At 45.6% G+C, this 17,764-nt stretch overlaps 1 protein-coding gene across 2 annotated transcripts; it reads right to left on the reverse strand.

The window, feature by feature from the left end:
* Positions 1–4,827: 4,827 nt before the first annotated feature.
* Positions 4,828–17,509, reverse strand: CHRNB4 (cholinergic receptor nicotinic beta 4 subunit). 2 transcript variants are annotated; one of them, XM_071568629.1, is made up of 6 exons: positions 17,217–17,509; positions 12,750–12,895; positions 11,017–11,061; positions 10,780–10,889; positions 7,227–8,199; positions 4,828–5,231 (listed from the first exon to the last, which is right to left on the reverse strand). In XM_071568629.1, the coding sequence occupies exons 1-6, from the start codon at positions 17,272–17,274 to the stop codon at positions 5,091–5,093; spliced, it is 1,473 nt and encodes a 490-aa protein (XP_071424730.1). In that variant the 5' UTR covers positions 17,275–17,509; the 3' UTR covers positions 4,828–5,090. The 2 variants fall into 2 exon arrangements, with proteins under 2 accessions (XP_071424730.1, XP_071424731.1); XM_071568630.1 differs by lacking the exons at positions 12,750–12,895; positions 17,217–17,509 and adding an exon at positions 12,310–12,319 and having other exon boundaries at positions 11,017–11,272.
* Positions 17,510–17,764: the final 255 nt, after the last annotated feature.

Consider the following 17,764-nt stretch of genomic DNA (forward strand, 5'->3'; position numbering starts at 1 on the left):
CCCAGGTGCCCATCAGCTTCCTTGTTGACTTCTGTCACCTTTTTTGTGTCCCCAGCCCTTGGATGACCAGGGGATGTGAGGCTGATGCAGTCAGTGGTCTCTGCACACATCAGTGTGGAGGGAGGGAGGGGGAAGAGGAAAATGTGGGATTCCACCTTCATTTCTAGAACTGCTGAGAGAGAAGCCCTGAGGGACAGGAGCTGCCCCACGAGGTGCCTCACTCCCTGCCAGGGAGGGATAAACAGTGACCCCTCTGCTCTGTGTTCAGAGAGAAAGAGCACCAGGATGGTTCAGCTGCTGGCACTGAGCTTGTTTACCCTGTTAGCCCTGTCTCTCAGAGCATCATTCACTCCGTCCCCAGACACAAGCTCTTATGATAATTTCTGTAATTCTATTAGCGTGGAGGAAATAGGCTTTACTGTCCATTTGATTTTCTTTCTTTTCTTTTCTTTTTTTTTTTTTTTCCCAGAGAACGTGGCTGCCTGGTCTTTTTGCTTAACCCTTTGTGGGTACTTTTATCTTTGCCTTTCCAGGGCATTGAAACTAAATGTTTTTCCCTTCTGCCTCCTTGCTATAAGCAGCATTATACCTGAGATTTCTGTTTGTTCCTTTTAATCCCAACTAGAAATGAGTTAAAGCTTCAAAGGTAATATCAAAAATCTGTATTCCCCCAAAGTCAGTGCTTAACCTGGATAATTTGAAAACATCTGATCTGGAGAGGAAGAAAAAAGCCATTGCATTAAGAGATACAGGTACTTCATAATTTGCCAAGGTACTGAAATTGTCAGTGGTGTTTGAATGGCACAGATATTTTGTTTCCAAAATCCACCTGCTGGAGGTCCTCGTGAAATCAGCTCAGGATTGTGGTAGGATTATTTTTATGGCTAAGAGAGAGTGATGTGATCAGAACACGTCACCATCACGGCACTGCAGAACCACATAGAGGGAGAATTTGTGTGGGTAGGGGGAAGCTAATCCACCCAGGAAGGTCTGCAGTAACTGACTATGCAGCCTTTGGTTTTTAATAAACCTGCTGCTATTACAGGTGTTCTGCTGTGTTAAGATTTGTTAAGATCAAACCTTAACTGAGGCAACGAAGAAAAGAATATTTTCTCACCTTTGCCTGGGGTATTGATGTCCCCTCTATAAAAAGGGTTGTTCCCAGTTTGCTGTGGCTGCAGGGGTGCAGAAACAGTCCCAAATAAACTCACCTGGAGGTAGGTGGCACCTGTGTGTGGCATTCTGCGTGTTCTGATGGAAGGCAGGATTGGTCAGGATCAAAAGGCTTTGCATTTCATGTAAGAGTTGGACTTGATGATCCTCATGGGTCCCTTCCAACTCAGAATATTCTGTGAAATCTGTAGTGGTAGGGAAAGGGGAGGGAGCCAGCAGAGGCTTTTCCTCACTTGTAGGAAGCAGCCTGCCACTGAAAAACAGTTTAAATATTTTGAATGTCCACTTTTCTTAATGCAAACTTTTCCCTGAAAAATGGAAATGTTGAAGTTTGTTTGGTTTAATGAACTGGGATATTATCATATTCATATTTCCCTGCAAGATGACATTTTTAATGTTTCCTTTTCTTCAGAAATCTTTTATCTTTGAAATATTGCCAAAAAATCCAAAGTGGAAAAACCTATAATTCTTTGACAAGTTAAATGAGGAACAGTTCTCTGTATTACGTAGGTGGAGCTGCTGAGGGTTAGGCAAAAATAGCATTTGCCATTTGGAAAGCACAGGATTAAGGTGTCAGATTTTCCAGAATTTTAGGACCTGGGGTGAAATTTTTCATTCTGAAGTTTTCTATGGATTGGATTATTTCAGTGGTGCTTTCCAAGAACATTACCTGGGAAAGGGGAGCCTGTTTCACTCTTGCTGGAGAAGGAGCGAGGTGTCCCATGCCTGGAAAGCCCCAGTGCAGTGTTGCCCGCTGTGTCCCGAGGGATCTCCCCGGGGCCAGAGCTGTGCCCATGCAAAGCTTCTCTGGGTTTGTCAGGTCTGAAGCCTTCATGTTCCTGTGCTCCGTGTCAGCTGCTCGCTGAGCTGCCAAATCCTCTCTGGAACTTTTGGCAGTGTTGAGGATAATTCAGCTGAAGGCTGCACAGAGCAGAGTTCTGGCCTCACTGCTCTTAAGGATAAGGCAGCTCAGGAGTGGAAGCTGCACTCGGGCAGGGAGGAGGGAGGAGAAGGAGAAGGGATAAGAAGGTAGAAGAGTCATGTTTGGTGAGGGTGAGGGTGGGACCGAGCCAAAAGTGCTGGTGGAAACAGCAGAGAGGGGTCTCTGCTCTGCACAGGTCTGTCTCAGTCGGGGGCACTGACCTGGTGCATCCTTGGCTGCTGGGCTGGGTAGGTGCCCACTCTTCTGCCCCCCCTCTTGCCCCCTCTCCTGCCCCGGGGCAGTGCATGGCACCTCTCACAGTGTTCGAGGCTGCGCTGCCTCTTTCACGCTGGGGGTCAGTCTCTGCTCTCAGGCAACCAGCAGGAGAACAAGAGGGCATGGGCTTAAGCTCTGCCAAGGGAGGCTTAGGTTGGATATCAGAAAGAAATTCTTTACAGGGAGTGTGGTCAGGCATTGGAATGAGTTGCCCAGAGAGGGGGTGGACTTACCACCTCTGCAGGTTTTTAAGATGAGACTGGACGTGGCACTGAGTGCCATGATCTGGTAATCAAAGTGGGGTTGGATCAAGGGTTGAACTTGATGATCTCAGAGGTCTCTTCCAACTCAGCTGATTCTATGATTCTATTCTGGGATCGCTGGTCAGGATTATTTGGATGTTTAGAGGGGCTTCACCTTTACACTGCCCAGTGCTGGCAGCTGCTCTGGCTTCCCTGAACACACTGCAGTAGCTTTGGCAGCCTGTGCCCCTGTGTCTGTGCCCCCGTTCCCCTGTGCCTATACCCCTGTGCCCCTTTGTCTGTGCCCCTGTGCCCCTGTGCCTATACCCCTGTGCCCCTTTGCTTGTGCCCCTATGCCCCTGTGCCTATACCCCTGTGCCCCTTTGCTTGTGCCCCTATGCCCCTGTGCCCATACCCCTGTGCCCCTGTGCCCCTTTGTCTGTGCCCCTGTGCCCCTGTGCCCCTGTGCCCCTGTGCCCCTTTGCTTGTGCCCCTGTGCCCATACCCCTGTGCCCCTGTGCCCCTGTGCCCCTGTGCCCGTGCCACCCCGAGCCCCACAGAGCGTGTCCCTGTGCGGGGAGGACCCCGCTGTGCTCCGGGGCTGCTCCTGCCCCAGCTCACCCCTGCCCAGCTGCCTGCAGAGGAACAGCTCTGCCCTCCAGGTCTGCAAAGGAAGCATCGGAGAGGGGGAAGGCAGGTTTGACCCATTTAAACTTCACCCAACCCACCAGTCACCACGGGCGTGCGCAGAAGGGCGATGTTTGCAGGGCTGGCCAGGACACTGCCCTGCTTGGGGAGAGCAGGATGTGTGGCACTGACCACAGGGTGTCCCTGCGCCACCAGGGCTGTCCTACAGTGACCCATCACCCTCCTGCCCTGTCTGGGGTGGAGAGTCACAGTGCTGAGAGGAAGAGGGATGGAAGGGAGGATGACATTGTGACAACCCTTCCTTTTTCTGGCATCAGAGAGCTTCACCCACCCACTTCTGGTGCTTTCCCACCCCATTCTGCCCAGGCTGTGGGCACCAGGCTGTGCTGGAGTGGCCAGGCCCTGGGGAGAGCCCCTCCAGGTGGGGTGAGGGTGTGTGTGCCAGCAATGCTGGGGGGCAGTGACTGTGAGGCCACAGCTGCTCTGAACAGCTGGGAAGGTGTGGATGCAGCTGTTCTGGCATGGGTAAGTCCATGGAGTTGTCTAGAGCTGCCTGGGAATGGTGATGTAGGGGCAGATGCGCGCAGTTTTGATGAAAGCAGGCAGAGCTGGAGGGGCCCTCGCCTGTGGCTTGTTGAAGAACACAGGTTTAGGTGTCAGCTGCTCCTCCCCTGGGACAGGTGAGCCTCAATCCCCTCCATGGGCAGCAGAGGATTTTGAGTTTGTTCACAAGCCCTTAGCTGTGCTCATCTGTGGTGCTACAATTGTTGCATGTTCTGCCAACACCCAAGGAAGAGCTAAGTGAGCCAGGAGCCCCTCTCTCTTCTTGCAGGTTCCCTGGAGCAGACTGTGGTGGGATGGTCCCATGACCTCAACCTGCCTTTGCCAAAGACTTGGAGATTCCACATGCCTTGTGTGCTTTCCTGGCTAGTTTGTTGAGGATTGCACTTAAATCCACATGAAAATCTCCCCAGAAAAACACACAGGTCTGTGTGTTCTCAGGGGTCTCCCATTCTTGCTGCCTCGCACAGTTGTCTTCTCCAGTTGCTTTCCTGAGCTCTTACCCTGACATTCATTAAGGTGTAAATGAGTCCCAGACACAGGAGCTCTGAAAGTTACAGGCATATTTGAGGACCAAATCTATATAAAGGAAAAATTTATGGTTTATTTATATTTCACCAGTGAACAGGATATTATATACATGTTTGTTTATATACATTAATTTGGCCTTTGCTGATTGATCTGCTATCAGAGATGGCAAGGTGAGAAACCTTGCAGTGGTCACCCCAGGAGGATGGGTTTATTTCTCAGGTCAGATTTAAGTATCAAACCCACTTGGAAAGCTCTTTAGAAATCAGACACAAATTGTTCTGATGCATTTGAAGGAAATGAATTTCACAGCAATACCTTCTTTATAACAGGAGAATTGAAGTATTCTAAGGAAAGAAAGTATCCTTTCCAGGGCAATGTATTTTAATAATAATAATAATAATAATAATAATAATAATAATAATAATAATAATAATAATAATAGTAATATGCCAGGATGGCATGTTGTACAGTAAAAGCTTTTCTCTGTAGTATCCAAACTTCAAATAATTGAAAAAAGGGCCAAGATATCACCAGAAGTACTGGACTTACTCGAAAAAATAATTAGTTTTCAGTTTGTTTTTTTTTCTTATCACAGTAAGCCAAGTTCTACTTTCCTTTTCCCTGCTCTAAGGGAGGTAGGTACAACTCACTTGGCATCTCTGTGGAATTAGTGGAGTGGAATTGAGAGCAGAAGAAGACCCAATATTTGTCTAAATATTGAGAGCTTTAAATGACAGCTAAGGGTTCATGGCAACAGTGTGGTTTTGAAAAAGTGGTTGCAGAAATAATCCAACAGTCCCCAGGACACAAACAAGGACAAATATCCAGAGGAATAGCCTGTCCACTACCATAGCAACATATTTCCAATCTTCAATGACCTGGAAGAAAAAGTCAATTAAAGATATTAGCAATTTATCATATTCTTTTTGTCTTCCTCTTGCTAATGAGAGTTTTTGTCTATGTAAACAAAAGGAAACAAATCTCAAGGTTCAGTGATAACCTGACTTTAGGCTTGGGAAGGGATTTTTCTCTCCCAACCATTTTGAGAATGGAGAAAAACACAGAGAATATTTCCCAGCTTTCTTGGAAGGGTGAGATACTGAGTGTGGTTGCCTGGTGGAAGCCAGTCCTGAAGGACTCTCAGAATAATCCAATTAAGGATTTTTTTTCTTTAATTTTAGTTTGCAGTTGCTATTCATCTCGGTGAGCAAAAATAGATGGTGTTTCCTGCTGTTCAACAAGGTTAGCTTCAGAGTTCTTTTCTTATCAGCAGTCATCTTAATCAAGGATTTTAAAGCATGTTAGTACTGTTGCTTTTAGTAAAATCCCTTTTTGCCTTGCTTGTGTTGTCTGTGAAAGCATTGGCCTGAGATTCTGCCTCAAACTGAAGCAACTGTCAGGCTATTATTGTAAAAGGGGAAGATATCAATCTTCATTTGCATCCCAGGAATATTTTTTCCTCTCTCATTGATTCTAGTTACATGTGGGATGTCCTCACAGCAATGACTTTACCAATCTTTTCAATTGTCTCATGTCTTCTATTAGAACATTACCTAATTTTCCTTCAGTGCATGTCTAGTTTTCAACTGCTGCTAACGGGAATTGAACACTTGTGAAATCAGACTGTATAAATGTACATGAAGAGTTGTTATCAGATTGTGGTGATGAAGGAAGCAGAGAATAAAGATGAATCTAGAAAAGTTGCCTATAGTATTGGAGGACCCCATGTGAAAAGCATTAAATAAATTTTTAATGTATAAAATATCCTTGGAAATTGTTCTTAATATCAAGTGGAAGCTCTGTAGATCCTTTAGTGTGCAACATGTTCTTGCAAGAATTTCTGAGCCACAGGAAGACTTTTCCCTGCTCTGTGAATCTGCTCCTGTTGAGCTTCAGCATTCACGAGCTCATGTCCAGTGTTAACAGCTGACCTTCTGGATTTATATTGACAGTAATTTCAGCTAATAGGAAACATGGACTGCTCAGCAGGATGATCCTCAAGGGACTCCTGCAAGATCAGACACCAGACTGTATTTAATCTTCCTGTTTTGAGGGAGGGGAAGCATAGCAGGAAGAGAGAACCTGGAATCTGACTGGGCTCTGGCTCAGAGAGAGGACTCTGTGAGGGAGGAAGGGGGGTTTTCCCAACCATGGGTGCCTGTCTGAACAAAACTGGGAACATCTCAGTGTTCCAAGCCCTATTCACAGGTGTTCTATCAGCTCCGGTGTCCTGTGAGCAGGGCATGAGAACAGGGCAGGAGCAGCACTGCTTAATGTGTCCTGGGTAAAGCAGTTCCTGTAACCTATAAGTCTGATTAAAGCTCTGCTAACATTAGGTTTTCAATCCTACCCATTGTTTGCCATCTATACAAAGGTGTGTTAGCCCAGAGAGGGTGTTTGCAAAGGCCCTGTACCAGTTTGCCTCAATCCTGCTGTGCCCAGTCATCCTGAGCTGCAGGTGCTTTGTTTCTGGCACACTTGGTCTGGACATGGGTTGAATAACATTTTTACTGAATAAAATGGAGAAAAATACTCTTTTTCTAACCTGGAACTGAATATTGTTTCCTTTCCCTGCCAACCACTACTCTAATGTGACAACACAGATTTTCCAAGGGTGTCTCATGACTTACTGGGCAATCAACAAACTCTCTTGGTAGAAATAGCCATGTTACTTATCAGGAGAGTATTTGTAGTTACCAAATTGCTCTTCATTAAGTTCTTTAACAGCAAAAGCAATTTCCTCTTATAAGCTATATCTAGAATCTCTCTGCAAAGCTGAGAGTTCAGACATGCTTTGTGAGGAAGAGCTTGTTACAGAGAAGGACAGAAGACAAGGTTTGGAAAGACAGGGAGGATATGTCATTTTTACTTACACTCTGGTCATTGTCGTCACTTTTCATGTGCTCTGCTATAAAACTGACTCCATCAATTGCTTCTTGGACCTCAGGAGAAAATTTCGTGCCTGTTCTTAACCTGAAATCTCGGTGACTGCTGACATTGTCAAGTGTCTCAGAGGCTTTCATCTCATATTTTTTGGCAGGGGCTGTATTCAAGAAATAGGTGGAGTTCTTGTAGAAGTCAGCTGACTCCACACAAGGTTGTTCTGCTTTGGTCTTCTTGCAGTTGCATGGCTTTTGCCGGGGAGGGTTGTTTTCTGGGCGCTTCATGAACAGGTAGGCTGGGAGCTTCTCCAGGAACACCACCTTCACCCAGGGGGGCATGGTGTGGGTGCTGGGAGACCTGTGGTGGACGTTGAGCACACACACACTGGTGACTATGGAGAAGGTCACCAGCACCATGGTAAACATGAGGTACTTCCCGATCAGTGGAACATCTAAAGACGTTGGAGGGACAATTTTGGAGATCAGCAGCAAGAACACAGTCAGGGCAAGCAACACAGAAATGCACAAGGTCATTTTTTCCCCACAGTCTGAGGGCAAGTAGAACACCAGAATGGCTAAGGATGTAATTAGCACACAGGGAATGATAAGATTGATGGTATAAAAAAGAGGTTTCCTTTTAATGATGAAGTCATATGTCACATCGACATAACTGGGGTCCTGGGGATTTACAGTCCTCCTCCCTGGCAGTGCCACTATGTCCCACTCCCCACTGGGTGTGAAGTCATCCATGCTGGCCATGGAGGTCTTGAGCACCATGTCGATCTCTGTGTGGTCGTAGGTCCACGAGCGGAACTTGAGGGTGCAGTTCTGCTGGTCGAAGGGGAAGTGCCTGACCTCGATCTTGCAGGCGCTCTTGTAGATGGCCGGGGGCAGCCAGCGGATGCTGCCGTTGTGCTTGACGATGGCGTTGGTGTACAGGGACACCTCGTACGTGCCGTCGGCACTGAGCAGGGGGAGAGAGCAGAGCACTGAGAGGGCAAACCCAGGCCAAAACGGATGAAAGAGAAAAGAGACCAAAATAGCCCCTAGTTTTGTGAAATTTCTAATTCTGCTTTGCAAAATGTTTGCATAGCAAGGCTGCTTAACTCATGAACAGCATGAGGTGCTGGAGTCACTTTGTTCTGGTACACCCTGTCCAGCAATTAAAGAGACCAGCATGCCATGGGTCAGAAGCCGTACATTAAAGTAAGCTGGACACTTCAGTAGGATGAAATGGTAAGATCCAAGATTTTCACAGAATCACAGACTATTCTGAGTTGGAAGGGACCCACAAGGATCATCGACTCCAACACTTAAGTCAATGGCCCACACAGGGGATTGAACCCATGACCTTGGCATCATTACAGCCAAGTTTTAACCAACTGAGCTAATCTCATGAGTTAAAGCCACGATTTTACAAGTTTTACAGGTCATGTCATTGAACAAAGAAAAGGCAGAAATCCAACAGTGATGAAGATGCTTCAAGACCCCCCGAGGGATGAATTCAGGAGACCACCACCCAAATTTCAAGCCAAAAAGAAAGCTCTGCCCAAGATTTCACCCAGTCATTAGTATGGAAATTAGAAGGTGTTAACTATGAACTTAAGTCTATAAATGGCTCATTTTACACAAACAAGTGAGGCAAGTTTTTGCCCAGTATGAACTGGTTTTGCCTCCAACGTTGTCAATGAATACCTTGCTGCTAAAAAGACAAAAAGATTCTGAGTAGTTATTTATTTCAAAGCATTTTTCGCTATCATGGAAGAGCTCTTTGTAAAATTATCATTAAATAATAAATACACTCCTTTGGTTCATCCAGAGAAAGCAGAGTGTTGTGTAAATGTTTATTAAAGTCCCTACAGCTCACTGCATCTCTGAAGGCTGAGGGAAAATGGAATGAGTCCAGCTGATGGAGGCACCTTTGCCCTGGGACACAGCCAGTGCTGAGGGCACAGAGCACTCTTAAGTGACTTGGATGAGGAAACAAGGATGAGCAGCATTCATTAGAAATGCAGGAGAGTGCAGGCAGAGGAAATGTGATTATGTGGTTCTTAATTTGTTACATCACTGCACTTAATGTTTGCTCATTACAAACCCAGAACAGACAAGTCACTCTGTTCTGAGTGCCCACAAATAATCCTGGCTTTGTGTCTCTTCCAGCTGCTGAGCTTCCACCAGGGGAGTGAGTCTTCTATGGGTTAGGGTTAGGGTGAGGGTCTTCCTTAATTCAAGGAGAAGATCATTAACAGTCAGTGATCAGGATCTTCTCCTGCCCAATGTTTCTGGGCAAGCAGCTTAGGGCTGTTTAACCTCTCAATTATCCTTAGGTAATATCCTTGTGTGCTGACAAGACATCATGGAAAATGGAGTTATTTCAGTGCTAAGATTGATTTTTTTTTCTAAGAGGGCAGTGCTACAAGTACCCAAGACTTGGCACATGTGGAGCTGTTCTGAGGATCAGTGTCCTTTGTCTCTGGAAAGGGCTCCCCTTGGAGGGACTCTGAGTGCCTGGCACTGAGCTGGGACTGGCACTGAGCTGGGACCCCACAGGTAATTCCTGTGGGCAGGGGAACAACCAGATGCAGCAGTGAGTGGCTGCAGCACAGGGGGGTCGTTAGTTCACTGCCAATAAAATAGCTATTTTTTGATAAATAAATAGTATCTTCTCACCTATCTGTGTCTCCCTGAGTTAGCTTTAGCATCCTACCACACAGTGTGCTGGGCACACTCTGGGCTGAGCAGGGGTTGGGCTTGTGTGGCTGCCCCTGCTCAGCTGTGGCACAGAGGCTGGTGCTGCCTCAGAGACTACAGGACATACATGGGGATGTGCTTTGTGTTTTCCTGAGCACTGACTGATGCCCAGGAAACTCTGTTTCAGCAGCAGGAAGTCACAGGTGGTTGTCCTTTATCTAAAATTTCAATTTGAAGTTTGTACTGTTATAAAAATCCACTATGGTGAGGCTTGTTCCTGTACATTTAAGAAACCTTTTAAAACTGTTTCTTTTTATTCTTACAAATCATTAAATGGTATCACTTAGGGAGCAGAAGAAAGGAGCAGAGGGCAGGGGCACAATCTACCAGAACAAGCTTTGAGCAGACAGGCTACATCCTAATCCACTGGCTGAATTATTTTGTGACTAATACACTAGTTTTAAGTGTTCATCAAATCTGATTTCCAGTAGTAGGATTCCAAGGACTTAACTCAGTTATATATAAACTTCCTGGGTTTCCCATCTGTGTAAATTCATAAATCATCATGTGTTTGTGAATTCATTGGTTTTCAAAATATCACAAAAGTATAAATTTTCATATTTCCCTCCCCCCCCCAAAAAAATTATATCATCCACTTCAAGGCTTTGCTAGAGACCTAAACCAAAGAAAAACAAAACTGTCAGCTACAGAAATAATCTTTGAGGCCAGTACAGCTGATACTCTGTAAAAGTTACAATATTCAGTTCAAGAATTTTATCAAACCTACTTCGGTGCTTGTTTTTTGGTTAGAATTTTGTCCATTGTCTGCACAAACAACAGAAGGTAAACTTACTTATTGTAGAGCACAATGTCTGGCAGCCAGATGTGTTTTGCAGGGATTCTCAGCTTGTTTATCCCTTCGTAGTCCGAGGGTTTCCAAGCCAGCCGGTAATCAATCCACTCCTAAGGGAAGAATTGTAACTGCTGATGGGAATATCCAGAGCACCACTAACACACCAATCCTCCCATGGAGTGAAGGCATTTGTGGTTTGCTAGAGAAGTCTCTGTGGGTTTGGTTAGGTTTGGTTACCTGGTTCAGCCAGACGTTGGTAGTCATGATCTGCTCCCGTTCGTTCTGCAGCCAAAAACAGAGACAAAAATTGGCCTGTAAAATCTTTATTGCAGTAACAGGGTTTATTCAGTGGGGTTTGAGCACATCTCCAATTGTGCAGCATGGTTTTGCTCAGTGTATTTTGAGACAGGCATTTCTCTGTAGGTGAGATGGTCAGTCTTGTATCCACAGTGATGACCAACAGTGACCCCACAAGTGCAGAGCTCCAGATGCCCTTTAACAAGAACAGTTGTGGCAGGAATGAGTGTGGTTCTCTGGGGACAACCACCACCCTGCCAAGCTGGTTTCCTTCCCCCACTCCACTTCTCCACCTGTGATTTACAGTACAGAAAGTACATTTGGCCACTGGGAGGGCCTCCATGGGCTTGTGTGAGGTTGATATAAAGTTGGCCATGTAAGCTCTCAGCTGACAGGCTCTGTTCTAGGGAGCTGCTGTCCCTCTGCAGAGCAGTTCAGAGGAGAAACCTCTCTGCAGCAGACCTGTCAGGAGGATTTCTGCAGGAAAACAAGCTCGTTCTCTGATCCTGAAGATTGTTAGAGTCTATGAAATGACTAATTTTGTGTTCTGCTTGAAGACTGAGGATATAGAGAGATGGGGCCTGAACTATGCTTGATCCCTGCCCATTATCTGCTCTGCTTAGGTTGTTGATCACTGGGGCCTCTGGTCACTTTTTATGCCCAGAATCTGCAGGTTTGTGGACACTGTGCTAGTGGTGGCAGTGCAGTATGTGGGGAGGAATGGCTCTGTCCAGCTGGAGTTCTGCAGGAGTCACCTGGTGTACATGGCATTATATTCTCTGTATAAGTATATAAATAGATATATATTATATCCAGCCTGCACATGTGTATGAAACCTCAACTGTTCATACAGTTTCCCTTTTGTTCCATCTGCGCCTCTCTCATCTCCCCTTCAATTTCAGAATGTAAATTCTTCAGATGTCTGCAGGTTTGCAGCAGCCCAGTCCCCAGCCCTGCCCCAGACTCTGTGTCCTTGTCATCTGGCAGAGAGCAGCAGAGAGAAAGGCCCTGATCCAGGAAATTATTCCCACTTGTGTGCTGGCTCCTGTTCCCACTGCAGTTCATGCTAACCTCTCCTGGCCAGGACGTGTTTGTACCTTGGAAGAACATGCTCTCCTTGGGGAGGGAAATGTCTTTGAGAGCCATTGAAGTCATTTTTATTGAATGTGAGGAGTTGCCTGCATGAGGACTGTTTTAAGCATCCAGCCAGAGCTATCTTGTCTATTTACTTACAACATTCCACTGTTCTTTGCTGTAATGCCTGATGTCACGAGATTTTGATTGGCTTTGTAGCTTGTTTTCAGGCCATTGAACCACTTCTTTGAAGCAAGAAGTAGATGGTTCAGAATTGTGGGCACATTCCAGGGTGGATCACGAGCTGAGGGAACTTCCGGTAGCTGCACTGAAACCTGTGGAGTGATCTTGAATTTTACATCAGTGGAATTTTATTGGATGGAGATCTGGCCACTGTCCTTCATTGCTTAGGCATAGATTGATCTCCCTGTTGTAGCTGCTCCTGTGGTACAAAACTAGCCAACAGCATGAATGAGCTCTGCCTATTAAATAGTATTACACAACTGAGAAAAGAGCAGGGACACTGCAATCCCAATATGACTGTCAGAGTGCTGTGCAGGTAGTAATGAATGAAAAGGCATAGCCTGGGTTGAACTCACCACACTGATGAGCTGTGCCAGGGACACCTGCAGCTCTATGGACACCAGCTGGGAGGAGTTGGCAGCTGGGCGAATTAACTTGTTGTACCTGTCAGGACTCAGGAGATGGTTCATGAGCTTTTCTTCAGCATCTGCTGCTGTGCTCCCTGTAAAGCATAAAATGACAGGACTGCAGACGGGACACCAAAGTGACATGATGGAGGGATCACAGAGCCCCTGGGCATCACATCAGCCTCATGGAGTAATGAGGGCTTTTGATTTCTAAAGACTGTGAGTTTGTGTGAGCAGAAGGATGTGCTGCCTGCACCAACATCTGCTCTGCTGAGCACAGATCAATTGGAACCCTTTGGGGGTTTTCACAGTAAAATGTGAAGCTCAAATTTATTCTGATTACACTCAGAAGTGGAAACCACCGTCTTAATAGCAGAGGAAGAATTATTCTGTGATCCAAAGGCAGAGGTCCAGCTGTGACTTCTCTCTTCAGTGCTGTAGGAGACAGAGTTGCAGGACATGTACAAATTTAAAGGCTCTGATTTATGGAGGGAAAACCAGGGGCTCAGGCTGAAGGAGTCATAAAGATTTTTTAATGACTGGGGACTCTTTGGTAGCTACTGATGTTTCTGTTTCAGAATCTGAAAACCCAAGGCAGTATTTAAGCCTTGTTTTATGTAGAAGTGAAACTTGACTTGTGAAGCAGCAGAAATACCATAAATCTCAGACTGCCAAAGCTGGAGTCCAGTGATTACAAAATAGAGTATCTCCAGCAAACAAGTCTGAACATTGTCCATGGAGCAGAACAGCCCTGGGTACAACCCCAGAGGGAGCTGAATCTGCTCTCATGTTCTTGCATGTGCCTTTTAAAGTGGACTTTTCACACCATATTGACCACCTGATGGTACTGGTGACTGAGGTCCTGGTGAGATCCTGCCAACAGAACTGACCCAGAGAGACTGTGCTGGTGTTGAGCTCTGTGGGGTGATGGCCACAGGTGGTGATGAAAGCAGATTCTAATCCAATGGATAGAGTGATTCTTCCATAGGAAAGACCACTTAATTCAACTGTAGATATTGCAGAAATGAGGGCAGAGTGCCTACAGCATATTTGCTTCATCATCCCCAGAGCAATTCCACACAGCAAAACCCACTGTCCCCGCAAGCATTTTAAATTTGTGCTGAGCTTTCTATGTTGTAGCACATCCATGAGATGCAGAGAAAGGCAGTCATCCAAAGACCAGTATCAAATAAAATTTGTGTGCATTTCTAGAAGCTGCCTGAATTTCATGAGGACTGGGCTGTGCATTTTCTGGGGCTCTCAAAACTTGGTTCCTCTGAATCCAACTCAGGTTAAAAAAAATCCCAAGAAATTGTTTCTGATCCAGTAAGAGAGTGGAGAGATGTAAAAGGAAACATTATCAAACAGAGATTTCACATCTAGGAACAGCTTTTAGTCAAGCTCTGTGGAAAGGCTGAGATAAAACACCAGGCCTGATTTAATTCCTTTAGGACCAGCATATGCTCTGGCACTGGGAGCCCAGATTTGGTCACACATCCTTAACCATGACACTGTTCCTCAGAAAAGGCTTCTCAAGTACTTCCCAAGCTGTTTGGGAAAACGAATTTGGATGAATGTATCTGTGTTTGTTGGGGCAGTTTGTTTTTTGACTCACACTTGCTTTGTACCTCCTGCAAGTTGTTATAAGAGCCCCAGTACCAGGTGATATTTCAATATGACATTTATTCTCGATGCAAACTGCCTAATCAGAAGCTTATCAAGCCAGAGAGATGCTGCTTCTCGCTCAGGTCCCTGTTCCAGCCATCAAGGAAGAGCTAAATTTGATATTGTGCAGAAAAGGGGGCCACATTCCAGGAAGGAATCGTTCTGTGTTTATAAGGATAGGTTAGAAGTTTGGGGGTAGCTAAAGAGAGAATTTTGAATAAAGTTATTTTGGTGTGTGGTTTGGTGGCCTTCTATGTTGGTTTTGTTTGTTGGAGTTTTTGAACATACATGCCCACTGTTGCACAGGGAAGATGGCTATAATTCAAACATAAATAAATTGTCATTTGGTCCCTGAATGCTGCCAGCAAGACAAGGAGCTCTTGTTGGAATTGTTAAAGATGTTTTCACTGTATTTCTGCTGTCCATATTTTAGCCTGGAGAGTATTTGCTAAACAGAGAGTAAGCAGCAGAAACTGCAGGATATTTGCAGAAAGCTAATTCTGGATTTGTAATTAGTTTTTTCTCTGCGACCTGCTTTTAGCAATCCTGGTTGTCTGGTCTGCACATCAAACCGTCTGGCCCTCGTGTCTGATGGGCACAGCTCAGATTTCCAGGCACTGCCTCCCCTAATAAACTTGATGCAGAATAATGAGCCAGGACTTAATTCGAAAAAACTATTTGTTCAGCAGTGAATCCCTTGAAGAAATGATTATCTGTTCTTAGTGATGAATAATTCCTTGTAAAATGGCATCCTGTCCCGATCTTTGTGAGTTAATCGCCAGCACTAAAGGTCACTGTCTGTGTCACACACCACCAGGTGTCAGCCGTGCACTGCTCCCAGCTCGCCACAGCACTCGTGGGAAACGGAGATTTAAACAAAAATGAGGGGGTCTTGGGAAGTTTTTATATCTTCTGGTAACAATCTACACGTTAAGCAGATGGCACCCAATGAAAACACAATTCCCTGACATTCAGGTTCAGCTCTATGTGCCCTTCCTGGCAGTGGGCAGGTTTCAAACTCCTCTTTTTCCTCTCAGAGATGGGAGAAATGGAAATGTAGTTTCCCTCCAAAGTGGCTTTTCCCCCAGATAGCAGCGACCACCAGAGATGCTGCAGAGGGACAGTGATGCTCTTATGCAAAGGATTTGGACAGCAGTGATGGAGGAGCCCTAATGTGGGGCTGGAGGATTTTTGTGTCCTGGAAGCAGCAATGGAGCAAACACCTTGGGGAGGATCCTGAGCAACAGAACAAACACCTTGGGGAGGATCCTGAGCCAGGAAGTGGTTTCAGCTGCCCTGAATTCACCACACTCTGCTGTGACAAGGAGGGCAGTGGCCACAGAACCTGCAGGGACATCCTTCAGTGAGTTGGTTTTCCCTGTGGGAGTGTGACCATTAAACAATTCCATGAAAGAAACCCCAGAGTTCACTCACTGCCCTGTGCAAACTTTGCCTTTTACGTGGTCTAATTTAAACACATGAAATGAATAATTAATCATCCTGTGTTTTGTTGTTTGTTTTCTGTGCAATGACCAATTTGTTGGAGTGCTTTCCACAGAAAAGAAGCAAAGACAGAAATACAGGCAAGTCCACTGTCTAAATTGCAAAATGTAACATGAGGCATGTTAAGTGACTTCAGTTATTGTAGTAACTGACTTCAGTTATTGTAATAACTGTTGAAATAGCATTTGTTTAGAAATAATATTGTAGCATGTGTTGGGATTTTAGTTCTTCACCCTCTCACAAATAACTTATGTGGACAACAGTGACATACCAAGTGTCCTTCTGTGATTAGCAAAGAGCAGGCAAGAAGCAACAACGAGACAGTCCCAGTCTCTGCTCTGAGATTACTTGTTTCTTTTCAGCACACTCTTGAGCAAGAGGATTTTCATAACCATGCTAGATTGGAATGCTTATTCTTCCAGTGGAAGTAGCAGTGCATTTACTGTATTTTAAAGGCTTTCAATACATTGCAATTAATGCAAATGAAAAAGAAATAATAAAGGGTTTAAAAGTGTATAAAGTCAGACTCTAAAGTGGGCCCTCATCCTTTGTTAGAAAGCAAATGTTTTATAAAGTTCCCTTTCAATGACTGAAGGATAAAACTAACAGTAGGTAATAAAGGGAAAGGTGTGCTCTTTGGGTGTGGTTGCTGCCAGTCCCTCTGAGAACCCTCCAGGGGAGTCTCTCCCTGAAGAAGATCCCACAGTAAATGCACCATTTCATGCTGCTGTTGGCTAAAACATGGGGAAGAAATCCTGAAGGCTAAAGAAAACGGATGTTTGCTTTTTATAGCAGATATTTATCTTACTTTACACTATTTACATGCTAATAAGAAAATCAGAAAGGAGGAACTTTGTAAAATGCAGGAACCTGAGCAGGCACTGTAGAGGAATGAGATCTGTCTTATTTAGGGTTCATGTCATGGTTCATTTTTCCCTCAGCACAACATCTGCTTTTCCCATCACAGATAATCCTGGGAACATCTAAAGGGGTATTATTCAGTGTTTATCATTGTTATCTCCTACAGTTCTGTCATTTTATATCCAACTTAACTGTCTGCCCACATCCATATAGTGCATTTGCTGATACCAAAACAACACTCGAATAACACATTTCATGCACCCTCCTAATTCTGCAACCTCCCGAGGTGCTGGTCAGGAATTTGCTGGGAGCTGATCCCACAGTCCTCCCCCCTGGCCCCAGAGCCACTGCTGTCCTGAGGCTGCAGAGAAAGCAAAGGTCACTCACCATCCAGACAGAAGGAGCCCAGCACGAAGAGGAGGAGGAGGGTGCCCAGTGTCCCCATGGCAGCACCAGGCAGAGGTGGGTTCCTGACCCTCACTCAGGGCAGCTGGCAAGAGGCTCTGCTGTCAGGATGCCCCTGGAAGGGAAGGCAGAACAAACCTGGATCCTGGAGGCATTCAGTGCCTGGGAAGAGGCAGAGAGCAGGACCTGAGAGGAGCGTTCTGCAAAGTGGAGTTTCCTGAGCACAGTGGTCCCTCCCCCTCTGCAGCTGTTAAAGAGCTTTGTGAGGAGGAAAAGGAGAAGGCACATAATGTGATAATATTGGAAAAGAGGAAATGAAAGAGCCAGCTGAGGGACATGGTGTGCAAAAACACAACTGCTGTATTCCTGCTGCTGGGGAACACTGGGGAGGCTCTCTGGTTAATAAGTGTGATGGGTGGGAAGAGCCGTGTGGGAAAAGCTGCACATCAACTCTGTGCCATAAAACCTGTTAGGGAAAGCCACGTCAGTAAATTAAAACCCCAGCAGAGGGTAATTGGCTGTCAGGAGAG

This window comes from Pithys albifrons, chromosome 13, assembly GCF_047495875.1.
Source record: "Pithys albifrons albifrons isolate INPA30051 chromosome 13, PitAlb_v1, whole genome shotgun sequence".
Taxonomy (NCBI): Eukaryota; Metazoa; Chordata; class Aves; order Passeriformes; family Thamnophilidae; genus Pithys; species Pithys albifrons.

Excerpts from the sequence above, each read along its gene's own strand:
- CHRNB4 (XM_071568629.1), bottom strand. The coding sequence starts at position 17,274 with ATGGGGACACTGGGCACCCTCCTCCTCCTCTTCGTGCTGGGCTCCTTC. Across the intron at positions 11,062-12,749 it reads TGGCACAGCTCATCAGTGTG|AACGAACGGGAGCAGATCAT; the intron begins GTGAGTTCAACC and ends TTTTGGCTGCAG. Across the intron at positions 5,232-7,226 it reads GTGACGACAATGACCAGAGT|GTCATTGAAGATTGGAAATA; the intron begins GTAAGTAAAAAT and ends TTTTTCTTCCAG.